Raw genomic sequence first — 25,640 nt, forward strand, 5'->3', positions numbered from 1 at the left:
TTTTGGGGGGGATGGGAGATAAGGGACTATTACAAATAATTTCAAAAATAGTCCCATTGGAAAGTTTTTAAACATATAAAATAAACCCCAAACATATCAAAAAGATACTTGAAACTTTCTATCAAATAATTCCAAGCAATCCCAGTGCCCAGCTTTTATAGCACAAGTATAAATACAACAATTATATACGGTATGGATATCAACTTTACTCAAAGGTCTATACAGAACTTGAATAAAGGGAATTCCACTTGAATAAATGTAAGAACTTAATTTAAGTATGTAGGACTGCAGATTTTATTTCTTAGATAAATTTTATATGAAGTTACAAATAAAGTTTTATTAAACTGGCCTACCCATTCCTTCATTTAGCGTCGATTCTAGTCGCATCGTTTCTAGAAAGTGTTCTAAAATTTTTTCTGGAGTTCCCGACATTACAATATACCTGAGCAAGAAAAAAAAAAGAATCAAATTTGTCTCTGCATCACCCAAAGAGAAAATGTCCTTGGAACTCTTTATAAATGTAATAATCAACATGACTACTGCAAGACAATAATGTTAAAAAGCCAGAACTAAAACAATTTAAAGTCACATGCTGGAAAAGAACTAAGCCTGATATTTTCACATATAGGGTGAACTCACTAGATAGGTGATGTGCCAAATGCTGGGAAAATCGGGAGATTCAGGCAGTTCAAACAGTATAAAGATTTGTTGCAAGCTTAAGCTCTCTACAAGATTCTGACCCACTAACGGTGAAGTGAAATTAGTGGGAGATAAAAGACGCATTCAAGGTGGGCTGGACTTAGGTCTCTTACAGGTTCACAGAGACTCCTGACTAATGACGCATTTGACCCCTCCCTCAGGCTCAGCCTGTTCATCTACTACAGGTGACATTTCATAGAAGAAGAAGGGGGACAGGCTCTACCAAGAACACATTTTCCCCAGAAGCAACTTCTTGAACAAGTGCATTACTTAATTTTATTAGCTCTTTTTCAGATTCAACACAAATATATTCAGAGATAAAAAGCCAATGAATCCAGATTGTTACAAAAGAGTTAAAGTGAAAGGGAATAAAAAAGTTAAGCTGTCACAATTTCAATGTGGTGGTGAGGAAGGTAAGATTGATGAGATACAACCAGTGGTGGGATTCAAATATGTGAACAACTGGTTCTCTGTGTGGATGTCGCTTCCAGAAGTCCATTCTGGGCCTGGGCAACAAAAAATTAGCTACCGGTTCTGCCGAAGTGGTGCGAACCGGCTGAATCCCACCACTGGATACAACAAATAAGCATCTGTCATCAGAAAGTTCTAAAAAAGTTCTATATTAACAATGCTACACTAGACAATGTAAATCATGGGTCAATTGGGATGTGAAACAGTTATTCTTCTAAGCATATTAAATTCAACACTCTTTTATTCAGGCTTCCAAATGCTCAAGGGAAGCTACATTCAGTGTGTGCTGCAGGGAGTCCAAAAGAGAACTGGCTAAGGTGTGAGTGACTATGACATAAAGATTAAATTCAAATTCTTATTTCTACTCTATGACAAGTTGATTCCAATTCAAAGACCCATGTGCAATAGTTTACACACACGCACACAGTCCCACACACATGAAACTGGAATGCTAATAAGCTTTAATCAAAGTATGAATATCATGAACCATGGACAACACATCATAAATCACCAAATGAGAGCATGAGATTACAAATTCTATCCATATCAGTAAAGCTGTCCTAATTTTAAAATCATGTATATGAGAAGATTAAACAACTTTTCGAGTAAAAACTGTGTAATATCCTTGTAGTAGTTGGCAAGTAGAAAGCTAATTTAACATATTTTGAAGAAAAATATGTTAGCATTGTATATTGCAAATTGAAATGAAAATTCAACTTTTAAGATTGTTTTATTATAGAATTATTTTCCAGAATTGTTGAGATTTATATTTCTGCCTCGAACTCAAATTTATTTTGTCTGATTACTTTCTCATTTGTTCCTTAAGATTGTTCTTACAGTCGATTTTAGCTTTATTCAGTTTCAGGTTTATTTAATTAATTCTTAAATTTCATCATTAGTTATGGTTAAGGTCTTCTTTTTGCTGATCTGTAAATTTTATAAGGAATGTTTTATTCTGATATTCTCCCATTTCTTCCATATGAGATTCTGTTAGACACATAATCTGGAATAATATTTAAGAACTTGCTTCAGCAACTGATTCCTTGTAGAAGTATGTTTATTTCCACCCCAATCCTGTTCCTTTCACAACTGATAGGCCAATTTACCTGATTTATTGCTTTTTTAATAGTATTTATGTTTAATAAAATTCAACTTCTTGTAAGTCTTGTTTATTTCAATTAAATTTAGTAAGTTTCATATTGATTTTATCTTTTTTCCAAATCCAAAACTGTTTATGCCTCGATTCCAGTTGTTTCAGATCACTCAACCATATATCCTTCTGATTTTGCAAGGTTTTCTTTCTGTTTGATGCCAGAGAGATAAAACAAACCTTTCAAAAATATTGCAGACAAAGAGATAAAGGTTAAATTGAGTTGGCAAAAGCTTTTTAGTTCCTGATAACCCTGCAGTTTAATATCCTCTTGTAATAATAAAAGTTCATTCAATCTCAACCTTTTTGATCAATAACTTCCTCTATTTAGTTTTATAATTATTGGATTATGTGCTGTATAACTAGAAGCTGTGGCTTCATGTCTATAGGCTTGGATAACAATGAGTCAGAAATCCAGCACGTGGGCCATCACTGCGCTGCAAGGCAAAACAATGGCAGCTGCTGCGCAGCGGGGTGCAGAAATGGGCACTGCCGTGCCACGGGGAGCAAAAACAGGCCGCCACCACGCTACAAGGTGCAAAAACGGTCACCGCTGCACCATGGGGTGCAAAAATAAGGCACTGCGCTACGCAAGAATGGGGCAGGGCTAGCGAATATCATGCAGGGGCTAGCTCCGCCCTATTTGCGGTGCGTGTATGCTCACGGCCCTGTGAGCACATGTGTAAAGTGCTTCCCCCTTCCTTTTCCTCCAGTCCGCTAACTGAGTGACCTCTGCCTTAAGAGATCTAAATCCAGCCCCTCCCCCTCTGAACTCTCTTGCTTTTATCTGGTGTCAATTTGCCTTGATCATTAATAGATCAGATTCTTGCGTATATGTAGCATAACATAAACTCACAGTGCTTTTGAACTCTATCCTGGTTCCTGATTTCTTATGCCTGATAGTTCCATAATATTATGGATCTTCTTCATCTGTGATTTAATTTTCTAGAATCTACTGTAAAATTGTAGCTACTTCACATATAGGCACTTCATTATTTCCTATCTGTCCAAAGACATAACTGTTGACTGAGATTTTCCCACCCCCAATTTTAGAGTAGTTTCCTTTCTTTTTGTTCCAATGTTGTGCCTTCAGTTGTTATGCAAATTTTACAAGTATATCTCATGGTAATTTTCCCTTTCATGTTTCCCAAGATTTTATTCTAAAGATTTCCTGAATTTCATCCAGATGCAGATGTCTTTAAGTCTTCATATACCTTCTTTACTGAAATATTCAAGTATACCTCAAGTTATTTTTATGCAGTTCTGTTTCTGCTAGTTCTAATTTAATTTAATTCTTGTTCAGTTCTTTTTGATGAAAGTTCTGAACTGAAAATAGTTCCAGATGTCCTATTTGCCATTCTTTTGTCTCGATGTCTATGGAGATTCTTAGTCATCCAGGTCATGATTGTCTCAAAGGTGCCTATCCAGTTGCCTTTTGAAAAAGCACCTTTGAGACAATTCTATCTCCTTATTCTAATGCTGTACTTGACTTGTTAATTTGTCAACTCTGTCACCAAATATCAACTTTCATGCTCATTATGTCTCTTGAATTCAATTTTGCTTTTGTATCTTGTTGTCTTTACTGAATAATTTAGAATGATGATATTCCATTGTACACAATTCACCCAATAAAAACTATTTAAACTGAGGAAAAGAAACAGAAGAATTAGCTGGGCTACTTCCAGTTTGGTTTCTTCCTGCTAATTTTTGCTTATTTTATATTCAGAATTTCAATTCATTAAACTGAACCATGGCAGATTATAACATTAAGACTAAGATATCAAATAAAAGAAAATTCAATAATCGCTGAAAACATGATACTGTGTATAAATGACCATTACTACCTATGAGAGCGGATTACATAAGTAAGTGACTTAAGTATATCCAGCTGTAATTCATATTAAACACTCAAGTCATATATTAGAAATTTGTTTTCCTGATTCTATAGAGAAATGGCACAGGAGCTAATGGGGAGATGTCTTACTTCGATGTTTTGTCCCCACATGCGGGATCTAATCTAGAGAAGAGTTTTAAGGAAGTGTGAAATCCCAGTCAAAAGTACCAGAAGGGACAAATAAGAGCATATCTGAAAGATACGCTATCTTCAGAAGCCTATCTGGTGTGGCAAGGGAAAGATAGGAGATGACAGGCTGAGCCTGAGGGAGGGGTCAAATGCATCATCAGTCTCAAATCCCTTCACACCCACAAGAGATCTAAGTCTAGCCCACCTTGAATTCCACTGACTCTTATCTACTGCCAATTTGCTTTGACCGTTAGTAGTTAGTAGTTGTCAGAGGGTGCACATTGCGCTGAGATAATCCAGGAGTAAACGCAGTAAACAGTGGTTTGTATTAAATGGTGGTTTATCTTACACTATCTACAATATCATACAGCAGGAACAATATACATACATGTGCTAATACAGCAGGATCCAACAAACCACAATTACAGCAGGAAACGGAAGAGAGAGAACACATCAGCAGAGCCTTCCCTTTATACAAATGCTCTTAAAGAGACACAAACCCTGCTGAGTCATTCTCATCATTACATTACATCTTACATCTTACATTACATAAGCTGGCTAACTGTTAAATCAACACCTTGACAGTAGTTCAGATTCTGGTAGAGATGTCTATGGAGATTCTCAGTCATCCAGGTCATGGTTGTTCCAAAGATGCTTTTTCAAAAGGCTTTTGTTCAACTTTTAAAAAAGCACCTTTGGGACATTCTTGTAGAGAGCATGAGCTTGCAATAAATCTTTATATTCATTTTAAACCATTTGGACTTCCTACACTTGACAGGAAACTGGGTAAGAGAGAAGCTGAACTACAGGGAAAATAAAGCAGCAGTTGAATAGTATCACACATATAGGTCATGATGAAAAGAATGTAGGACATAGAACAAGAGAGGGGATCGATAGATAGGGACATATAAAGTAACATTAGAAATAAAAATCCAATAGCTAAAATCTTTATAATAACTTTCCTTATGGTTTTTTTTTTTTTAAAGCTGCAATGTTTGATAAGTATTCACACTGAGAACTGCATAGAATGGTTGTGGAAAATTAAGGCCCTCAACTAGCATGCTTGGGCAATGACAAATCATGCCTTCTATATGGCAAGGGAACAGTTGATTATTTCTTTTGAAATGTGGCACAGTTCCTTCCTTCGTAGAGAGCGGGCATGATGCAAATTGAGTAAAATCATTTGGAATTATTAAACATAACGTGATGTTGACAATCAAGAATGAAAACATACTTGTGCTGAAGAGGCTGTGCGTTTCCTTGATTAAAAGGCCTGTTTCCTGCTGGGACCTTCTCTAACACCAGGACATCTTGGTCATGTTCCTTCAATCTTACTGTGTTTGCTTCAACATCCTGAAAAAGGATTTGAACTGTCAACATGGTAGGAGTTAAAGAGTACATTTGGACTGGATCCTAATACTAATTCTCTAAAGGCTAGATCCAGCAGAGATTTTATAGGAAGAAGAGAAAGAGGAAGCAACATTTACCTATTCCCCTTCAGCTCTCTCCACCATTCTATTATGAGCTGACAGTTTGGAGATGGGCAGTCCCTAAATTAAACTAAATAAAATAAATGAATAAATACATCAACTCCACTTTCCACAGTGGAAAACCCAGATTCTGATACTGGAATAGAGCTGGAAAGGGAAAGATGAACTGATGAAAAATCCTATGCCTGAAAATGTTCCTAATAACTATTTTAAAATCAGCTTCACTTAGCCTATGAGTAGTAACACCTCTAGCTGACCTGGCTGATTTCTGAAGCTATGCAGGAGTAAGTAGCTACATGAGGATTTACTTGGGAATTCCAAGTGAACTGGAACTAACAGTTTGTTAGTTAAACTGGGAAACTGAAAAACCCATTCTGGGGGAAGAAAATTGAAACCTATTGCTAAAAAACCCCAACCTGTGTGGCTGAAGTTCATCTTAAGGTTATTTTTATCTTTTATGTTAGTTGCAATACAGGTAGTCCTTGACGTACAACCACAATTGAACCCAAAATTTCTGTTGTGAGACAGCTGTTAAGTGAATTTTGCTCCATTTTAGGACTTTCCTACCACAGTTGTTAAGTGAAGCACTACAGTTGTTAAGTTAGTAAAACGGTTGTTAAGTGAATCTGGTTTCCCCATTGACTTTGCTTGTCAGAAGGTCGCAAAAGGTGACCCCATGACCTCAGGACATTACAACTGTCATAAATATGAGTCAGTTGCCAAGTATCTAAATTTTGATCGGGTGACCATGGGGATGCTGCAACGGTCATAAGTGTGAAAAATGCTATACATCACTTTTTTCAATGCTCTTGTAACTTTGAACAGTCACTAAACGAACTGTTGTAAGTGGAGGACTACCTGTAGTAGTTTACTCTCATGATCAATTCACTCGTGATCAAACATAAACATGATGTCATTGCAACATTTAGTAGCGCTCCACGCTGAGAGAGATGACACCAAAAACTTCTAGACTACAGTTTCTGCCATGCATAAATAAATGCAAGAAATCTCAACATGCAAAGACTTGGAAAAAATGGTACTCAATATTTTCAGCATTCAAAAGCAATCCCTTTTTCGGGATAAATGAAAAAAGGTTATTTTCTGCACACTTACCCGGAGTATCCTATTGAAGTCTTCTTTATCTACTCTCAAGAAGTGGCAGTTTTCTTCCCGCAAAACAATGGAAGCTGCTCTGGGAGCATCATTCACTAAGGCTAATTTGCCAAAATCATCACCTTCATGTAGAGTACACACCACACCCTAAGTTTGACAACAGAAATAACAACAAAAATACATTCACAAGGAAAAAAAGCCCATAATTTTCAGCTTATTCTATTGACACTTCATATACACACAATGGATTTCTACCCCAAATACTGTAACAAATTCATCTGGCATAAAATTAGCATCCAATATGCTGGCAGGGAACAAAGCACAGCAGCTCGTCATTATGAATACTGGAAAGGGCAAAGAATAAATGGAGTTTGTCCTCTGAAACTGGGTTCAGAAATGGACAGGCTTCTAGCTCCGTAAATGAAGCCAAGTTTGCATTTTTTTTCTTTCTTTGTAAAGTTTATCTCTCTATCCTTATCTTCAAGCTTCAGTGAGTCCCAATTGATAGATCATGTCTTTCAGAAAATATATTTTACTTCAGTTCTTCTGGTCCATTTTAAAAAACTTGCAATCAGAATGGTTTATAATTGACAAGTAATAACATACAATTGTAGTATATGATTACAAAATATATTTTTCTTCTAAACATTGTCCGTTTATCATATGAAGTAACAGGCCATGTAGATGGGATAGGATCTGAACCTGAAAGACACCCGTTTGCCCTTCCCTGACCAAAATTCAATGCTCTTTCTTCTGGCTAGCATGGACTCTCAAGGGGTCATTTACATAATCTGATACTCATTATTTTAGCTGGAAATGCCAGAAAGTGATTCAAGCTACTGCATGCAAAGCATGTGCTCTACCAATTCAAGTAAAATTTCTCATGTCTCTATCCAGGGGCCATTTGTGGGACAGACTATGGGAGACTATGTGAGCAGGGTCTATTTGTGCAAAATTGGAAGAATCACGGCTATTGTGGAAGAGACAGCAGCTGCAAATCCAGAGTTTGTTTTCATACCACATTAGATATTAGTTAATCTACTTCTATTTATGTATAGTTTAAATGGCAATTTTCAATAAAAGTTAGAAACTCCCCTTTTTTCCCTTGAATCAGGATCAATAAAGACACCATAGGTTGCACCCAATGGTAGTGAAGCTATGTGACACTAGAAGTTCACTTTAGAATGCAATTTTCACTGGCTTCCTCATATCACTGTAGGATTCACAAGAACAATATAGTACAGTGGTGGCAAACCTATGGCACGGGTGCCAGAGGCAGCACTCAGACCCCTCTCTGTGGGCACGCGCATCGTCACCCCAGTCCTAGGCCTTCAGCTGGGTTTTATAAAACCTTTTCGCTTTAGGCCTCCGCTGCCGTGTGCAAAAAAAAAAAGGTTCAATCAATCAGTCAATTTCAACTTCTCACAGGAAAAAAAAAGATCTTGCAAAATTGGAATTGATTGATTGAACTTTTTAGTCCCACCCAGTCTGCCGTTACCACCGCAGCCACACCCAGCCAATGGGCCACACCCACCAGGCACCTGAAGATGCATAAGTGGGTTTTGGGTTGCAGTTTGGGCACTCGGTCTCTAAAAGGTTTGCCATTACTGAAATATAGTACATTGGGGGAGGAATTGGTGAAAACCCTGTGACTTGTCTTGTACAAGTCGAATTGTTTTTCACTAGTACAAACCCACCAATGGACTTAGCCTATTGCTTCCACACAACTGAAAGGAGACAGCTCCTAGGGAAAACACCTGTAGGAAATAAAATAACTTTAAGAAATTGTACAGGACAGTACCTTTCCATAAATTACTACATTGACTGAACCCTTCAGAATAATATACCAAGATGTCCCTTCTTCTCCCTGATTAAATACTGCGAAAGAAAGAAAAAGTAGTTAGAGCAGGGCAACTTTTAATTGTACAAGATCTTGCAAACTCAAATTATTGGATAATTGTCATTACTGTGGCTGGATGTTTAGGCACCTGAAGCAATCTGTATCTCATTGTTCCTCCAGGAAAGATATATGGTGCCTAAGGCTAGTCATACTATTTTGTTATTGGTAGTAAAACTATAGCTACCTTTTTTCCACTCATTAGTAAAAATGTAATGGAAATAAATCAAATAACTGACAATTTCCTGCCTCTCCATGACATTCAGAATCAGTTGACTTGAAGCAAGGATCTCTTTCTGCCCAACACTGGCCTGGCTTTGGCCTTTTCAATTCAACTATCTTGCAAAAGACAACCATTTCATTTAAAAATTTAGAATCAAAAGTCCAGTGTGAACTATATGAAAGGAACTTTCTATTGTTGCTTTTAACAAGTATGTTAGAACTAAAATCTCATCTAAAGCTCAACTTAAAAAGTAGCAAAAGGAGATTGCAGAGCTCTGAGATTGAAAACAGACAAATCTATTTGACTGTGAGTAAAATCACATTTTAATGTTTTTACACATGGCAAAATTTATTGCAAGAAAACCAGCAGTGTTTCTTTAGCAACCTTATAACTATAGCAATTAGCTTTTTTTGTCTGATAAGAATTATTATTCTTTTCCATTAACAATTGTCAGAGCTAATGTTGGCTGCTTTTCTTCTTCGTGATTCAAGCCCTACCCAAGGCCTTGGAAATCTGAATGCCTAATTATGCATGATGGGCCCAGCAGTGCTGTTGTTTGTAACTGAACGGATGTGTTCCAAATTTAGGCAATCTGAGTTCTAAGTCCTTGTGCAGTGGCACTTAAGGCTCAAATTAACGATTAGTACCCCTTTGACTTCTTCTTCCAGGTATTTGCAATCTCTATTTGTAAATCGCAGTATTTTGCAATCTTTTCCAATTCATCTTCTACATTACTATCTCTTAGAATGGTTGCAACAATAAACCAAACATGATTCTTTGCAATGGCGGTAATGTCTGGTGGACATTGAGCAGTCAGAATTTCAGAATCCCATTAAAGTTTTGCTTTGTCATTTTTCAACGATTTTATCTGCGATTTTGTATTGCCACTAATTCTTTTTTTTACAATGAACCTGTATTTTTTCATCCATCCCAATGTAATATGGGATGAAGATGGGCAGTTCTTAAATATGACAACATAAATTAAAAAATATCTTTGATCATGCCTTTCTATGATAATCTGTCTGTGGGATTTTATTATATGGTCAACAGTCTCATTCTCATTTGGCATTCTTTAGCCAAAATGGTTCTGTTGTGTTTTCTATTTTTGCCTTGATGGCTTTGTATGTGGTGCATGTTCTATGAGGCAGCACAAAGCATCTCTTCTGCCATATTCTGACATCGTCATCATTGTCATCAACACCAATCAAGCTCAGTTTCACAGGATAATCAATTCAACTGTCTCCAGATTCCACAACTATATTCTGCTGTAAGTGTAACCTTAAACAAATTTATTTCACTCAATTATCTGTCAAATGTATTTGAGAGATCATTGCAGCTTACTGCCAAATAAGTAGAATTACAAAATGCATGAAGTTATGAAAATTAGATGTTATACTCCAATCCCCTTAGGGCTAATCATTGCCCAGACTAAAATCCAAGTTTCAGATTCTCCAATTTCCTCGTAATAGAAACAGCCCAGTACATTTTGTGCATTTATGTTCTTACACAGAAAATGTAATTTGCTCAATTGCAGATAAGTCTAAAACAACCATAAGAAAGATTTACTTACAAACTGTCCCTGCTTTGGGATGTGATTCAAACACCAGAACACCTGCTAGTTCTCGTTTTACCTTGAAGAAATACAGATAAGCATTACATATAAATTTGGATATTCTTGAACTGCACGGGGAAGGGGGTGGAAAAAGAGGAAAGAAAGGGAAGAAGCACCAAAATATTTCGAAAGGTGATAGGCAAAAATCTCATGTCTCCTGAAATCAGCAAAAATCTTAAGAGTCCTCAAGACATAAATTCATGATGTAAAGCTCCTCCCACAGACAAGGCTAGAATTCCATGAGAAGGAAATACATTCATTCATATAATCCATAATATGTGCCACCTTATTCACATGCTAGACAATCTTTCTTTATTGTTTAGAGTAGTGGTTCTCAACCTTTTTAATGCCGTGACCCCAACCGGTCGTAAGTTGAGGACTAAACCGGTCGTAAGTCGAGGACTAAACCGGTCGTAAGTCGAGGACTATCCAACCGGTCGTAAGTCGAGGACTTCCCCTGCCCGGGAGCGCCGCACATGCGTGGTTCTGCCCCCTGCGCCGGCCGAGGCGTAGCTGGCAAGCGGCAGAGACGGAGCAGGCCGACCACCAGCTGGCCCAGCCCAAGGGAGGTAAGGCACCCGCCGGAAAAGGGGGGAAAAAATGGCGGACAAAAAAAATGGCGGACAGCCTTGCTTGGTGACCCCCATGAAATGGTCGATCGACCCCAAATGGGGTCCCGACCCACAGGTTGAGAACCACTGGTTTAGAGACTATGGCAGCCATACCACACATTTGACAAGCTTTGAGCAGGTGGGGGGGGGAGAGAACAAAATCTATATCCAGTTATATTTCAAATAATTCACGTTCTTTTACAATGCTGCCTCCTAAAAAGACAAGTCTTGAGCTATCATTTCTCACTCTTCCTAAAGAAAGCTGTATGTTTTACATTCTTTGCATTCCTGCTATCTTGTCTAATGTTTCCCACAAGTCAGACTGGAGTCTATCTGCCACCAACAGGACTCTTGACTCTTCACTATATTTATTGTGGACTGAAAGAGACAATTATACAGAATGCAGAAGAGTCTGAAAAAAAATCCTAGATTGACTAATGTTTGATGGTAGTAATCTATGGTAAAGCATTGGTACCATCGTATATTTGAACAGCAGACATAATCACTTGTATAAATGAATAATATAAGGGCACGAAATACTCATATTCAATGAGTATCATGAACGTCTGTGTTCTATCACATCTAACATGTGAGAAAGAGCAGTGGATAGATTGAGCCTATTCATTGTTTCTTCCCTGTCCAAAACAGCCATGGAATATCTGCATCTATTGGCTGATAATACTGGGCAGAACAGGACAAACATATATGTATCTTGTTTTAGGAAGGAAAGTTCCCTCCTCAGAACTGTTGAGTCTAAGTAGCAATCTTCACAATTAAATACATCAGAAAGAAGAGCCTTCAACAACCTGGAACCGATAACCAGTTCTAATGGTTATTCCCTCCCCCCCCAAAGATTTCGATATAACAAACAATAACTCTTTCCAAATTGTCACCTCTATTCATCTGTATGGAGTTTACACTTTTATAGCCATCTTACAGAAGCAGAAGGTAGAGGAGAGATTGGGGTGTTACTGTACGCAGCCTGTATTTATAAATAGCTAGGCACTAATCAGCCTTAGACTGACTGCCCGTCTGTCTGTTTGCCTTAAGGTCATAAAATATTTTAAGAACTCACTGTTGTTGAAAGATGAGATAAAGCTTTAATGTGCAAAAGTTCTTCATAAATAATTTCGAGATCATCCACAGTCCTCTGACCAGGTCTATAATAAAAGATAAATACACATCCATTATGTGACATCACAAATGGTCTGATTTTCAAGCATATTGTTGGTTCAAGAAATTACATAAAGAATCTCAACTCAAAGAGCTACCATCCACAATATTTTGCAATCTACTGTAGTATCAACAGGGGGAGCTTGCTTTGGGCCTTATCAATTAACAGAGACCCAGAAGGTCTCTGTTACTGCCCTATCCCTTGGGAACAGCCTCCCCACCTCTCCATCCCCAGTGCTGTAGGTCTCCAGGTTGTTGTTGTTATTGTTAATTGCGAAGTCGTGTCCGACCCATTGTGACCCCATGGACAACCTTCCTCCAGGTCTTCCTATCCTCTACCATCTTCTGGAGTCCATTTAAGTCCACGCCTACTGCTTCAGTGACTCCATCCAGCCACCTCATTCTCTGTCGTCCCCTTCTTCTATTGCCCTCAATCTTTCCCAGCATTAGGCCCTTCTCCAGGTGCCCAGCTTTAAACAACTTTAAAAAACCTTGTTTTTCCCTAGGCCTTGGGATAGGACAGGGGTTTTCAAACTTGGCCCTTTTATGACTTCTGGACTTCAACTCCCAGAATTCCTCAGCCAGGCATGCTTTGAAGACCCCTGGGATAGGATGTTTCAGATTACCCCCTTTTAATTGGGCCCAAGCATGTTGAATGTTGTTCCCTCAGATGACTGTTCCTTTTAACTTTGTGAAGCTGCACAGAGTTATTTTGCAGCTGGGCTGTCTAGCGATTTGATAAATAAAAACATTCAGTCTGCAAATTCATGCTGTCTCATGCCGATGCTGCTTCATTTACTATGAGGATTGATACACGGTCATCTGGTAAACAGTAGAAACAGGTACAAACAGTAGAACATGTGGTTTCCCTCTTTTGTTTTTCCCTGCAGTTTCCTATCCTTCTAACTGGATCTGAGAGTTCCCTAATTTTTCAAAGTAAATTCCAGGAGTTCATGGAAGCAATTCTAGTTGCAGAAAAACTAAATGGATTCCCAGTTAGTATTTATCTATTTGTATCTTTAACATCCAGAAAATAGTAAAATAACAAGTTAATGTGTTTTGTTACCATTTCCCTCCCCCCACTTTTCTATAGACATTTTTACGACATCTATCGTGAATAATTGTTTTTAATTAAATTGAATGTATTTGAAATTCATTAATTTATTTCAATGGATGTAACTGACCAATTATACTTCATCTGATTGGATAGCAAGCCTAACAATAAGTACAGCATTATTTCCATGACACTGGTAGAAGTAGACTGAGCATCTATCAGACCAGCCAAGAAAGATTAGTTCCCATTATCACTGAAGTTGTTATTTACACAGCTTCTTTAAGCTAGTCTTCACTCATAAAATAGTCTAACATCTTCCAGTTTTGAAAGAGATGCAGGAGTGCATTCATCCTACGGACATAGGAAAAGAATGACTTTTCTAGAGAAAAAAAAATCTAGAAAAAAATTAATATAAACCAGACCCAATCCTGTTTCACTTCCACATCCAAATAAGATCATCCAGGTCCAGCAACCTGCTAAGATAGAAAAGATCTCCAAAGAATGCCAAGACTGTATGCTAAAGTAGAAATTTTAAAAAAAAAAATCTGAGAAGAAGGCAGGGACAAACCTTTTCCAGGGAACTGATAACAATGATAACAAAGCCATGATAACAAAGGTCATCGTGGAAGAGAGAAAAGATTGCAGGAGACTAAAGATGTTCATCTGCTAAACGCCCAGCCAGGCAGAAAGGAGGAACCAAGCAAGGAATTAGCCTTGAATTGTTGTGCAGCTACAAGAGATCCAGGACTGATCCCCTCACCCCCAAACTCCATGGAACCCTTATCTATGTTTCCCAAGGAAAGGCTAGCTGTCCTGGGGAGATTCCTGTATTATAAGCATAATATAATAAGGTACTTAGCTTGAACTCTACACGTGTGTATCTGGTTGCCTGCTCCTGACAATCTTAGGAAGAAGGCCATGGCCAAACCATTTTTGAAAAATGATGCCAAGAAACCGCACAGACCTGTGTATGCAGTCACTAGGAATCAGGGTTGACTCAAAGGATGTAACACACCCATTCACAATGAGGCTTCACACCAGACACAGCTTACAAATATGATGACATTCTGTGTTCCAGAATAGAATCCTCTGTGTTGAGCAGCTTTTCGGGGTCACAGAATTTAAAAAGCTCCTTCCTTCATAGGCTGCTTGGCGGATATTTATTTATTTATTTATGAACCACAGGGGATAAGGTTAGGAGAAAGTAGGGCTGCTCTCTAAAATCTAAGAGTTACTTGTTGCCTGTCCTCTATCCCTTCACACAGTTCTCTTGAGGTAGCCATCTTGTCATTCATACAATGGACACTCCCTCCGCCAAAATAATCTGAATCAGATCCATAACTCCCACATAGGTGTGTGCCAATGGGAAGGGGAGGTGAAGACATGATATCAAAGATACCGTCATGCAAAAGCCATGAATTATGTATTTGTTATCAGGCATTGGGATGTAAGTACAAAACAGTAAGATCTGTGTGATGACATCACCACNCTCCCACAGAGTGGGTCTCCTCAGGGTGCCGTCAGCCAGACAGTGCCGGCTGGCGACCCCCAGGGGGAGGGCCTTCTCGGTGGGAGCTCCCACCCTATGGAACGAACTACCCCCAGAGATCAGGGTGATCCCGGATCTCCCTTCCTTCCGCCGCGCCCTCAAGACATGGCTATTTAGGCTGGCAGGACTGGCCTAAGGGGTATTTTTAGTTGGGTTTTAAAACAATTTTAAAACAACAAAGGCCAAATTAATATTTCCTTTTAATTACATTTTAATGGTTGTATTTTTGTACTTTTGTATTTGTTTTTATTAGGCTGTTAGCCGCCCTGAGTCCGCAAGGAGAAGGGCGGGGTAAAAATATAATAAATAAATAAAATAAATAAAATTTGATTTATATTTCTGACACGTTCCAGTGAACCAACATTTTTGCTAAACAGCTAAATCAGATACATATTAAAAAATTAAAAAAATCAATGTTGGTTGTCACTTTTGAATCACACAATAATTTTTAAAAATAGAAGTCACATATTTCAAATAGTTTTTCAATGCACGTAACAGATTTATATTTCTTAATACATACATCAATAGAACCAGGCAGCTTTGTTTGTAGCACTTTTTTAACAAAAAGCTAATTTTATATTTAGAGCAATGTATGTTTTTTGATAAAAAGGAGGGGCACCCCTACCAATAGCAACTAGAGTCTGCCAATTTTCTCCTTGCCGTTTTATTCTGGTTTTTTTTAACACCACAGACATTCTTTCATCATTTGACAGTTAAAATGTTGCAATGAAATAAATAAAGAATTTTTAAAATTCTCTGTCAAAACAAGTGACACATTTTGCAAGTGAGTTTCAAATTCGAAACAATAGAAAGCACCTTTTAAAGCAGTAGTGCCATTATATACTCAAATGCTCAAAATAATCTTTTCAGCATTTTTAAAAAATAAAAAATACATTATTTCTTTCTTGATAATTACATGAATTTTGCAAACCTCTTGGAGAATTGCAAGTCAAAGGCAGCAGCTGTGGTAATTTACAAGTAGAGGATATTTTTCAAATCAACCCAGAGCCAATATCTTACACTTCCTGTGAACTTTAATAATAGGATCATGATAAGTGGGATAAGTATCTGGACTACTCCACAGTGCTAACTTGGTGGAAAACTTTTTGCACCTGGAAAGTTAATATACAATGAAGATTAGCCTAGACTCTTTCTGCCTAAAAATAATTTTTCACCCAGAGAATGCTTTGAATAGCAAAAATTTTCATCCCTTGACTATAGGGCATGTTAAGAGGTAGAGCATAATTATAGGTTCTTGGTAATCAAGCCCATCAAAATACCTGATGCAATTTAGGTCTTTTGCTTTATTCTAATAAAAAAAGCATATCTGAGTTATCATTTCAATTAGGTTTTTGTGCACTGGTTCCTATAGCTAAATACCAAAACTGCACATGCTCTGCCAAGTATATATATACAGGTGGAAGATTTAAATCAGGGTCTCAAAAACAATAATTTATTAACCATCTTACGGCTTCCTAAGAATCATCCTCATATGAGCATCGGGTCCAATCTGAGCAAGCAGGAGGATGGTGTCTTGTAACTCTTCATCACATTCCTTCTTTTCTTCCTCAGTTGGCATCACCGGGGCATCTTCATGCTCATCATCCAAAAATCGATAAAATAAATATTTATCCTGGAAGTATTGCTCTTGGTCCACTGAAAGCAGCCATAGGATATAAAAAATTGATGGTAGAAGGCTTTATATCTCATCAACACAGAATCATACAGAACTGCAGTTCTCAGCAGGCAAAGGCAGGGCTCTTTATGGAAGTCCAGCCAGTTGCCAGAAGATTGCTGGACTTCTCACAGATCTCTGACAAACATGGCTTGCCTGTGCCAGAAGAGAATGTCAGTCCTGGTGATTCAATACATTAACAGACAACATGCTCACTACTTTGTGTTGGATACATCCGTCATGAAATATCTATGACTCTTCCTTGTATCTGACTCCACCACATCTCCACTATGTGAGCTTTAAGCATCTCTCTTCTAGTGCAATATTTTTCGGTAAATCACTAGATTGCTGACGTGCTATTTGGATGAAAGGTTTTTTTAGTTTAATCTTAATTTTAAATTCAGTGTGCACACCAACCAAATTTCTACAAAAAAGTTTTCACGTTTCGAATAGGATTTACAAACAAGTGTGTGGCTTCTTCGCAGAAGTTTTAGAAGAGCCATTTTTGCAATCTGGCACTGTTCAGTACTTTTTAAAAACCCAGTTTGGGTGTCTGAAGGTTCTCTGAGAATTTGATCTGAGGTAGACGTGGCTCTGTGGTGGAATCACCAGGTGAAGGGGAGGAGGCTCTGCTAGGAGGAATAAAAAGACATTCCATCTTAGGGTCCATTTAGAGGAGGAAACATCTTAGATCTCATTATTGGTCCCACCTTTAACGTGCTTGCCCTCTACTGAAAGAGATTCCCCTAGGAACAAACTGCATCTCTGTACACTGAAATAATTATATCTCTCAAGCATCATAATTTAAAAGTATAGCTTATGAACTTCAATAGATTTCCATTGCCTCCTTTTAGAATTACTGTACTAAGGAACGTACGTTCTGGATTTCCCATTTCTAAGTTTCTCTTACCATGATTGAGAACACCTTCCTCCAGCAATACTTGCCACATGCCCACAGCCTGGGTCCGTAAATGAACGCAGGAACTCTGCTGCATTATCCAGTCTACCAGTTCTGTTCCTACACAGCATTGTCTAAAAGATGGGAAAAATATCAGTAGTTTCAGGCACAAAATATTTAGTTAACTTTGTTGTTGTTGCTGCTGTTGTTGATAGATTTTATAGACTGACTTTCTTTCAAGAGTGCCAGGCAGAAATGGATGAAACCTACTACAGATAGTCCCCAACTTAATGAATGCTCAAAAGTTATGACAGAACCCCCCCCCCAAAAAAAAACTTCTGACAGCTGCCCCCTCCATGGTTACCTGACCACATTTGGGGCACTCAGCAACCAGCCCACATTTATGGCTGTTTGCAGCATCCCCTTGCCACATGATTGCAATTTATGAGCTGTAGTAGCGCAGTGGTTAGAAGGCAATACTGCAGGCCGCTTCTGCTGACTGCCGGCTGCCAGCAGTTCAGCAGTTCGATTCTCACCGGCTCAAGGTTGACTTAGCTTTTCATCCTTCCACGGTCAGTAAAATGAGGACCCAGAGTGTTGGGGGCAATATGCTGATGTTGTAAACCACTCAGAGAGTGTACTATGAAGTGGTATATAAGTCTAAGTGCTATTGCTAATGCTATTATGACATTTTTGCCAAAACTCAGAGTTTACTTTTTCTTTTTGGCAAAAACAACCCATAGTGAACAATGTGTTTGCTTTATGACCATTGTGTTCACTTTAAAACCACTGCAAAAAAGTAATAAAATTGGGTTGGTCACATGATAATCCATTTTATAACCATCAGAATTTATTACGGTCATCGATTGGGGATTACATGTATGAATTGAGTTCATCCTATACTTACAGATTTCTATTTTCCCAGCAGAGTGACTACCTGCCACTCAGTTTTTCTTCCTAGCTCCTAGTAAGGGTTTCACATAGCCCTGTTTAACAGAATAAGACTGTGATTTATTTCTTATCTGGGAAAAGGCTTGGTGCTGTTTTGCTGAAATGCTGCCTTTGCAGGGTTCATACAGCTTGCAACACATACCACAGTCTTATCCTATTAAACCCTGATAGGGTTTCTTCTGCTATGCAGATTTTGCATCATAATAAACAAAATGCATTTAGATTTCTGAACCTGTTTGCTACAAATTTTAAACATTAATCTTCCATGCAGTCACCCACAGCAGTCTGAGGAGGAGACTGTCTTTCAAACGATTGAACAAATATACATAAATACATGCAGATAAGTGCATAGACAATAGATATATGAAGATGCTAGAAACTAATTTGCCTCTCATTTTTATGAAAGGATGGTGGAATGATGTTTGTTAGAGTACCCAGTTTTCCACTACTACCTACATCCCCTGGATACCAGTGAGTGGATTTGTCCAAGAAAAAAAAATACATTTATTTTTATTGTAACTTAAAAGTTTTAAAAGTTGTTGAGAAGTTTAAGGAGATGCATTAATAACTTGGGTGATGGGAACTTCACTTGGCCTTGGTTGGGCAGTAAAGTTCTGATTTAAAACATAAATGACAACCATGACATATGATACAGATATATTAGGATATCTTGTTAATATTCTAGGGCCTCTTTTCACAAAAATCTGGTTAATATAGCTTTTAAGGAATGACACATTTTCTATTTATAAACTTCTCTTGTCCCAGGAAACTAGAGGTTTTGTTTACTTAAACCAAACCTGACACAGTTTCAAAAGGATCATGATTCATTGCTATGTATAGGGACAGCAAGCTTATTTAACAATGCAAATATAATCATCTTGTTTCTCAGACAATAGCCTCATCACAGGCAATCTACCATTTCAGTGAGAGAGAGAGACAAAGAAAATAGGAATATGTTGACATTGCTGAAATGACATGGCAGCTGAAGCCTGTACTTCAGTTTATGAAAACATACCTCCAAGAATTAAAATAAGACTGAATGCTTTCTACAAGCTTTGCTACAGGTGGTCCTTGACTTCTGACCTCATTGGGATTGGAACTTCCATGACTAATCAATGCAACTGTTACGTGAACCATCACGTGGCCTTGCCTGATTTAATGATCATTTTTGCCGTGGCTGTTAAGGAAATCATGTCCTCATTAAGCAAGTCTGACTTCTTCAGTTGGCTTTATTTGTTGAAACCCTCCCGGGTAAGATTGCAAATCGTGAGCACATGACTGCGGGAACCCTATGAGAACCAGTCTTTTTTTTTTTCAGTACTATCGTAACTTTGAACAGTTACTAAACAAATAATTGTAAATAAGGAATTATCTGTAACCTCCTGGAGGAACATTGAAAGACATTCGTCCAGCAGCTTTGTTACAGCCGTTAATTGGGAAATAAAGGTGATGGTTATTTATTTTTAAATTTGGACAACATTTTAGAGAGAGAATGTGACTGATATATTGCATGAGCTTATAAACAAAGTGCAGGCATACAACATACAATGCTTGAGGACCAGTCATTTCCAGGCTGCTATTCTGATGATAGTTCACATGTTGAATTAAATGTTGGTTAAACAAAATCCAGATTGTGTACCTTGATTCTATATTTTTTAAAAACACTCTGACAATTAATAACTCCTAAAATATATTTACTCTTCAAAGTAGAAAAAGGAACCCAAATAATATTTAATTCAGTTTTTCAGTGCTCTGAGGAAGTCACTAATCTTAGTAGAAGAAAGGATAGAAATCTATGTTTAATTCTTATTCTGCCCAAAATAAACTTGTTTTAGCAAGGCACTGCTGCCACCAGCAGGATCCATAAAAGAATGATGTTAAATATGCATTGTTGCTCAAATACATAACAGACAGTAAAAATATTGCCTGTTGCATGTTTAATATGTACAATACACGTATTTTACATTGCAGTCTATATGGAAATATATACAAAATACTGACAATGCAATTCTACATTATGTCTATTCAGAAGTAAGCCCACCAAGTTAAAATGACTCTCAATAACAACTGGGGAACTGGTGTCCTTCCATATATTGTTAGACATTAGATCTTATTATCCCCAGCCATTATCAATTCTGGCTAATTAGGATTGTAGTTTGAGGCTAAGTTTGAAGAGAAAAACCCAATTTAAAAATAGTCTGCTTGGTTTAAGGAAAGTAGACACAGGCGGCATTTTAGACAACCACAGTCTTCTTTGACTCAAGTTGCCTGAATTATGTTTGTAGCATTAAATCTTCAAATAGCCACAGGTTTCAAATGGCTAAAACATGCCTGAGATCTACAATACTGCCAATAATTCCAATATTTGGAAACTTGAAATGACCCAAAATTATTATTAAAAATCACAAGATGATACTCAAGCAAAACATGAATATCATATTTCCCTCATGATACCTGTAGGTCTTCAGGTGGTATTTCCGGTCTCTTATCATGTGAGGAGCACGGGATAGTATAGTATTCCGTAATACCTTTCCAGCTCGGAGGATTTTTTCTGATGGTACCTGAAGGATGAGGAAGATAGAAGGCAGTAAAGCTATTTCATATTCTCCTGAAAAACATTAACAACCCTTTCACTCTTACATAGGAGAAACCTAGCACTTGACAAAACCAAGAAACATATGAAATATAAGCTTCATTACAATAAAAGTGTAAGTTTTAATAAGGAGCAACTAAATCCACACCTAGAAATTTCCATGGACCTGGAGTGTATGTCTCTATACTATACTACAGGGATCCCCACCTGTGGGCCATGGCCCACTACCAGGCCATGGCCTCTTGGCCACTGGGCCATGGGACAGGCTGGCCAGTATGCGTGCACACACACCCCACTCATGCTAGCACCGTGGCCATGGAGCGTGAAAACAGGACACCGCACTGTGGGTGCAAAAACAGGTCGTTGCCGCACCTCAGGGTGTGAAAATGGGCCGCCGCCACACCTCGGGCCATAAAAATGGGATGCTGTTGTGCTGTGGGATGCAGAAACGGGACAGCATGCCATGGGGTGTGAAAACAGGGCACCGCACCATGCAAGAACGGGGGAGGGCTAGCGAGTATCACATGGGTGTAAAATGCTGCCCCCTCCTTTTCCCTCCGGTCCGCCAACCGAGAAAGGTTGGTGACCTCTGCTGTATTAGATATTCACCTGCAGGCTGGCATTTCCATAAAATGATTACACTTCCCAGTTTCCATCAAGAGCATAAATATTCAAATGAATGAAGCCATTCTGCATGGCAGTTCTGAGAATTGCCATGCCTGGAATAAAATGCTGGAACAGAGACCTTTTTTTTCACTTCCGCCAACTATGTTGTTGCTTTACAGCAACTTCCACCAGAGCCATTCAGATGTAACTTTAGTCCAACACATGGTGAATGACATGAAGTTTTGGAAGTCTGTTTTAAACACAGTTTGAAGCTTCTCCTCCACTACTCATTAGAAATTTAACCTGGCTCTAAGTATGCTGGGATGTGTTACAGCAAAGTTCCAGGGCATTATTTTCTGTCTACGCAGTAACTGTCCAATTATATAAAATGCAAACTATAAAGTGTCCTTTAAGTCAGGTTTGTCTTCTTATGAGTTCATTGGCTTGTTCATGAATTTTGCTTGGTAGCAATACTTGAATTGCCATTACTTTCTTCTGTGATGTTTTTTGGCTTCCCCATCTAGACTACAGCTTTGGAATTTCTATGGTCTCCCATCCAAGTATTTACCAGCACAGATCCTGCTTAACCTTCCAAGATCAGCAGAAGCCATCTAGGTGTTCCCAAGAGGCTAGTCTAACTTTCAATCAAAACATTTTCATTTTTAATATTGTCTCCCATTCTCAAAAGTATCAAGTCCTATCTGACAAATGCATGGGGCTCTATAACTATGAAGAAAACAAGGCTGAATAAATCTGGCTTTCCCAAGGAATGTAACAAAAAGAAAAGAACCACCACAGTACTTTATTTGCAACTTATGGTAATTTCAAATGACTTTGAAAATATAATTGTTAATGCAAGTAGCATGATATCTACCTATTCTGCCAAATAATTAATAGGCAATACAGGGGAAAAATACATACATATATGTCCTAGGTCAGTGATGGCGAACCTTTTAGAGACCAAGTGCCCAAACTGCAACCCAAAACCCACTTATGCATCATCGGGTGCCGGGTGGATGTGGCCCATTGGCTGGGTGTGGCCAATTGGGATGATGTGGCTCATTGGGTGGGCGTGGCTGCGGTGGTAACGGCAGACTGGGTGGGACTAAAAAGTTCAATCAATCAATTCCAACTTTGCAAGATCCTTTTTTTTTTCCCGCAAGAAGTTGAAATTAACTGATTGATTGAACCTTCTTTTTTTTTTGCACACAGCAGCGGAGGCCTAAAGCGAAAAGGTTTTACAAAACCCAGCTGAAGGCCTAGGACTGGGGTGACGGCGCGCATGCCCACAGAGAGGGCTCTGAGTGCTGCCTTTGGCACCCGTGCCATAGGTTCGCCACCACTGTCCTAGGTGCATATGCAATCTGTATCAGCATTTATATACTGTAATGGCATTATTTTTTGGTAAAACCAATGGTAAAACATCGTAATGGTTTATTTAAACAATGCAATAATTTCTAAATTATTTAGAAATCTTACAGTAAACATCTTTGTTATGTTAGCACTGATAATATCTGCTGATTAGAGAATCACATTACAAATTATTTCAGTTTTTCAAGGCTTTTTGCATATGCAATTCCTTATTATTCCCTGAAATGGATTTAGATGGCCAAAGGGGGATATGCTGGGCTGCAAAATATAAAAGAAACAAAAGTACCACTGATGAACAACACAAACATGCATGTGACGTTTTAAAGAACATACAGATTAGTATTCTAAAACCAAACAAGTTGGAATCTTAAATGTTATAAAGCAAATTCTTAACTGTGATAGGACATATATGACAATCTAGAATAATTAGGCACTATGTTCAGATAAAATCAGGAAGAAATATATATGACTGTGTTAAAATGAGATAATAAGATGCTCATACGCCAAAACCAAAACTGTGCTAATAGCAAATCCTTCTGTAACTGGACATTCACCTCATGCAAAATCATGAATTTAAAATGATGTCTTCTTGGATCAATTTTGCACATCTCGTACAACAGTCCTATAAAAACTGTTCATGAATCATTCTCTTCTCACTACATAAATAGTCCATCTTTTTTTAAAAAGTATTTCCATAGCCAACTCCCTTTCTGACAGATTCAATCAATTTCAAAAGGTCTTAGAAAAAATTCAGAGTTCATTGGTCTGATTTCTGGTGCCATACCAAAATAATTACTCTGATTATGAAACCTAAGATCATCACTCTGAGTATAAAAATAAAAAATCCAGAGGCTAGGCCAGGGTTTTACACATAATACAATTAAAAAAACAGATGCAAGAGTTATATCAATAATTTGGAATTTCTGTTTCTGATTATATAGTACAGCATCAGTTTTCATGATTTCTTTGGTTGGTTTTAATTTCGCTTGTTTTTCATCTATTTTTAGGTAGTTTGGGTAGTTTGAGGCATTAATAGCTAGAACAGAAATTGTTTCACATTTCAGTAACATAGAAATCACTAAATAACGCAGTTTTGAAAAGTAGAAAGACATGACTAGTTGTATAATTATTTAATATTTGTTTAGCCTTCAATTTCAGACTTTTTTTAAAAAAAGAAATATCTCACTATTCAGAATGTGCAAAAAAGCATTTGCAGTCAACTGAGAGCATAATGTCAATTCACACAAATAATAAGCATAACAATATAAGGTGCACACATTAGAATACCTTCTCACATTCCCTTTCCATCTTTTCAAATGTACATTATTTTAGGTATTCACTTTCAAGGAAGCAGTGGGTACATATATTCATTTAGATTCCCCCCTTTCTCAGAGATTTCAAGGAGTTTACTGAGTGCCTTCCCTTCCCTAATTTCAATTGATATAATGAGGGAAGTTGGATTGAGAATGAATGAATGGCCTAAATGAGCTCTGTGCTCAAGGGGACTAACTAAGTCACTACACTATTACACATTGCTTCTGATTTTTTTAAGAGGACAAGTTCAGAAAGTGGTACAAGAGACTTATTTGCCACAGTGGCTGCTGGCCTGTGGTTTCCTTTAGAGTTCCATCTTGCTTTTAAGCCTCATGATCTTAACCTGTACATGGAGAGTTTTCTGCTGTCTTCAGGATTAATTACAGTCATGGAGTAGATGTGGGCAAAGAGTTCTCAGAATTGAAGCATAATTCAAAGAGGACAGAGATGCTCCTAGTTAACTAAATCATGGAACAAGGACTTAACCTATGTTAGGTGAGATTACATAACCGTTGAAGACTCAAGTTTAGAGAGAGGATATCCTCCAGGATCCAACCCTGAACCTGTATCCTAAGGCTTCAACATTACTCAGGAATGAATCCGTGTAGCAAAGGCTACTCCAGTTGCCATTCCTACGCCAGGAGATATCAAATCTGGTCATCATTCCATTTAATTTAATACAACGCGCTCTATGGAGATCTCTATTCCAGAAATATTGGGAAATTTAAGGTAGTGTCTATAGAGATTCTCAGTCATCCAGGTCATGGTTGTCCCAAAGGTGTTTTTTTCAAGAGGCAACTAGACTTTCTTGTTTTTCTTTGAAGACGTTTCGCTTCTCATCCAAGAAGCTTCATCCAAGCTCTGACTGGATGGTGAGGAAATGGGAGGATTTATATTCCTTGCAGACAGCTGGTCATTTGCCTTCTTTTAGAGAGTCATTGAGGCCACTTGGAAGTTTGTCTGTGTCCTCAGGGTCACCTAAGTAATGCAAATAAGTGTGGAGCCTTCTTGGAACTGCTGAAAGGACTGTGCTGTGGAGCTGTGCTTTCTGCAGGATGTTTTCTGTCCTGTGTCCCTTCACTGTTGAACACAGGCACAGGCTGTTGGGGATAAGTCTGTGTTGTCTGCATCTCAAACTGAAGTGCAAATGGTTCCTGTAGTCTGCAA

At 38.0% G+C, this 25,640-nt stretch overlaps 1 protein-coding gene across 1 annotated transcript in view; it reads right to left on the reverse strand.

The window, feature by feature from the left end:
* The window catches only part of RAPGEF4 (Rap guanine nucleotide exchange factor 4), a 50,932-nt gene extending 29,786 nt beyond the window's left edge, over window positions 1–21,146 (reverse strand). The window contains exons 1-9 of the mRNA XM_015819322.1: window positions 21,044–21,146; window positions 17,651–17,772; window positions 16,535–16,721; window positions 12,365–12,449; window positions 10,637–10,697; window positions 8,748–8,824; window positions 6,947–7,093; window positions 5,578–5,696; window positions 354–442 (exon numbers count right to left, since the gene is read on the reverse strand). Of these exons, the coding sequence (XP_015674808.1) occupies window positions 354–442; window positions 5,578–5,696; window positions 6,947–7,093; window positions 8,748–8,824; window positions 10,637–10,697; window positions 12,365–12,449; window positions 16,535–16,721; window positions 17,651–17,772; window positions 21,044–21,081 (925 nt within the window). The 5' untranslated portion in view covers window positions 21,082–21,146. The remainder of the gene's footprint in view (window positions 1–353; window positions 443–5,577; window positions 5,697–6,946; window positions 7,094–8,747; window positions 8,825–10,636; window positions 10,698–12,364; window positions 12,450–16,534; window positions 16,722–17,650; window positions 17,773–21,043) is intronic.
* Between the last annotated feature and the right edge of the window lie 4,494 nt (window positions 21,147–25,640).

The sequence above is a fragment of the Protobothrops mucrosquamatus genome, unplaced genomic scaffold (genome assembly GCF_001527695.2).
Source record: "Protobothrops mucrosquamatus isolate PMUCROS unplaced genomic scaffold, P.Mucros_1.0 scaffold_148, whole genome shotgun sequence".
NCBI classification, from domain to species: domain Eukaryota; kingdom Metazoa; phylum Chordata; class Lepidosauria; order Squamata; family Viperidae; genus Protobothrops; species Protobothrops mucrosquamatus.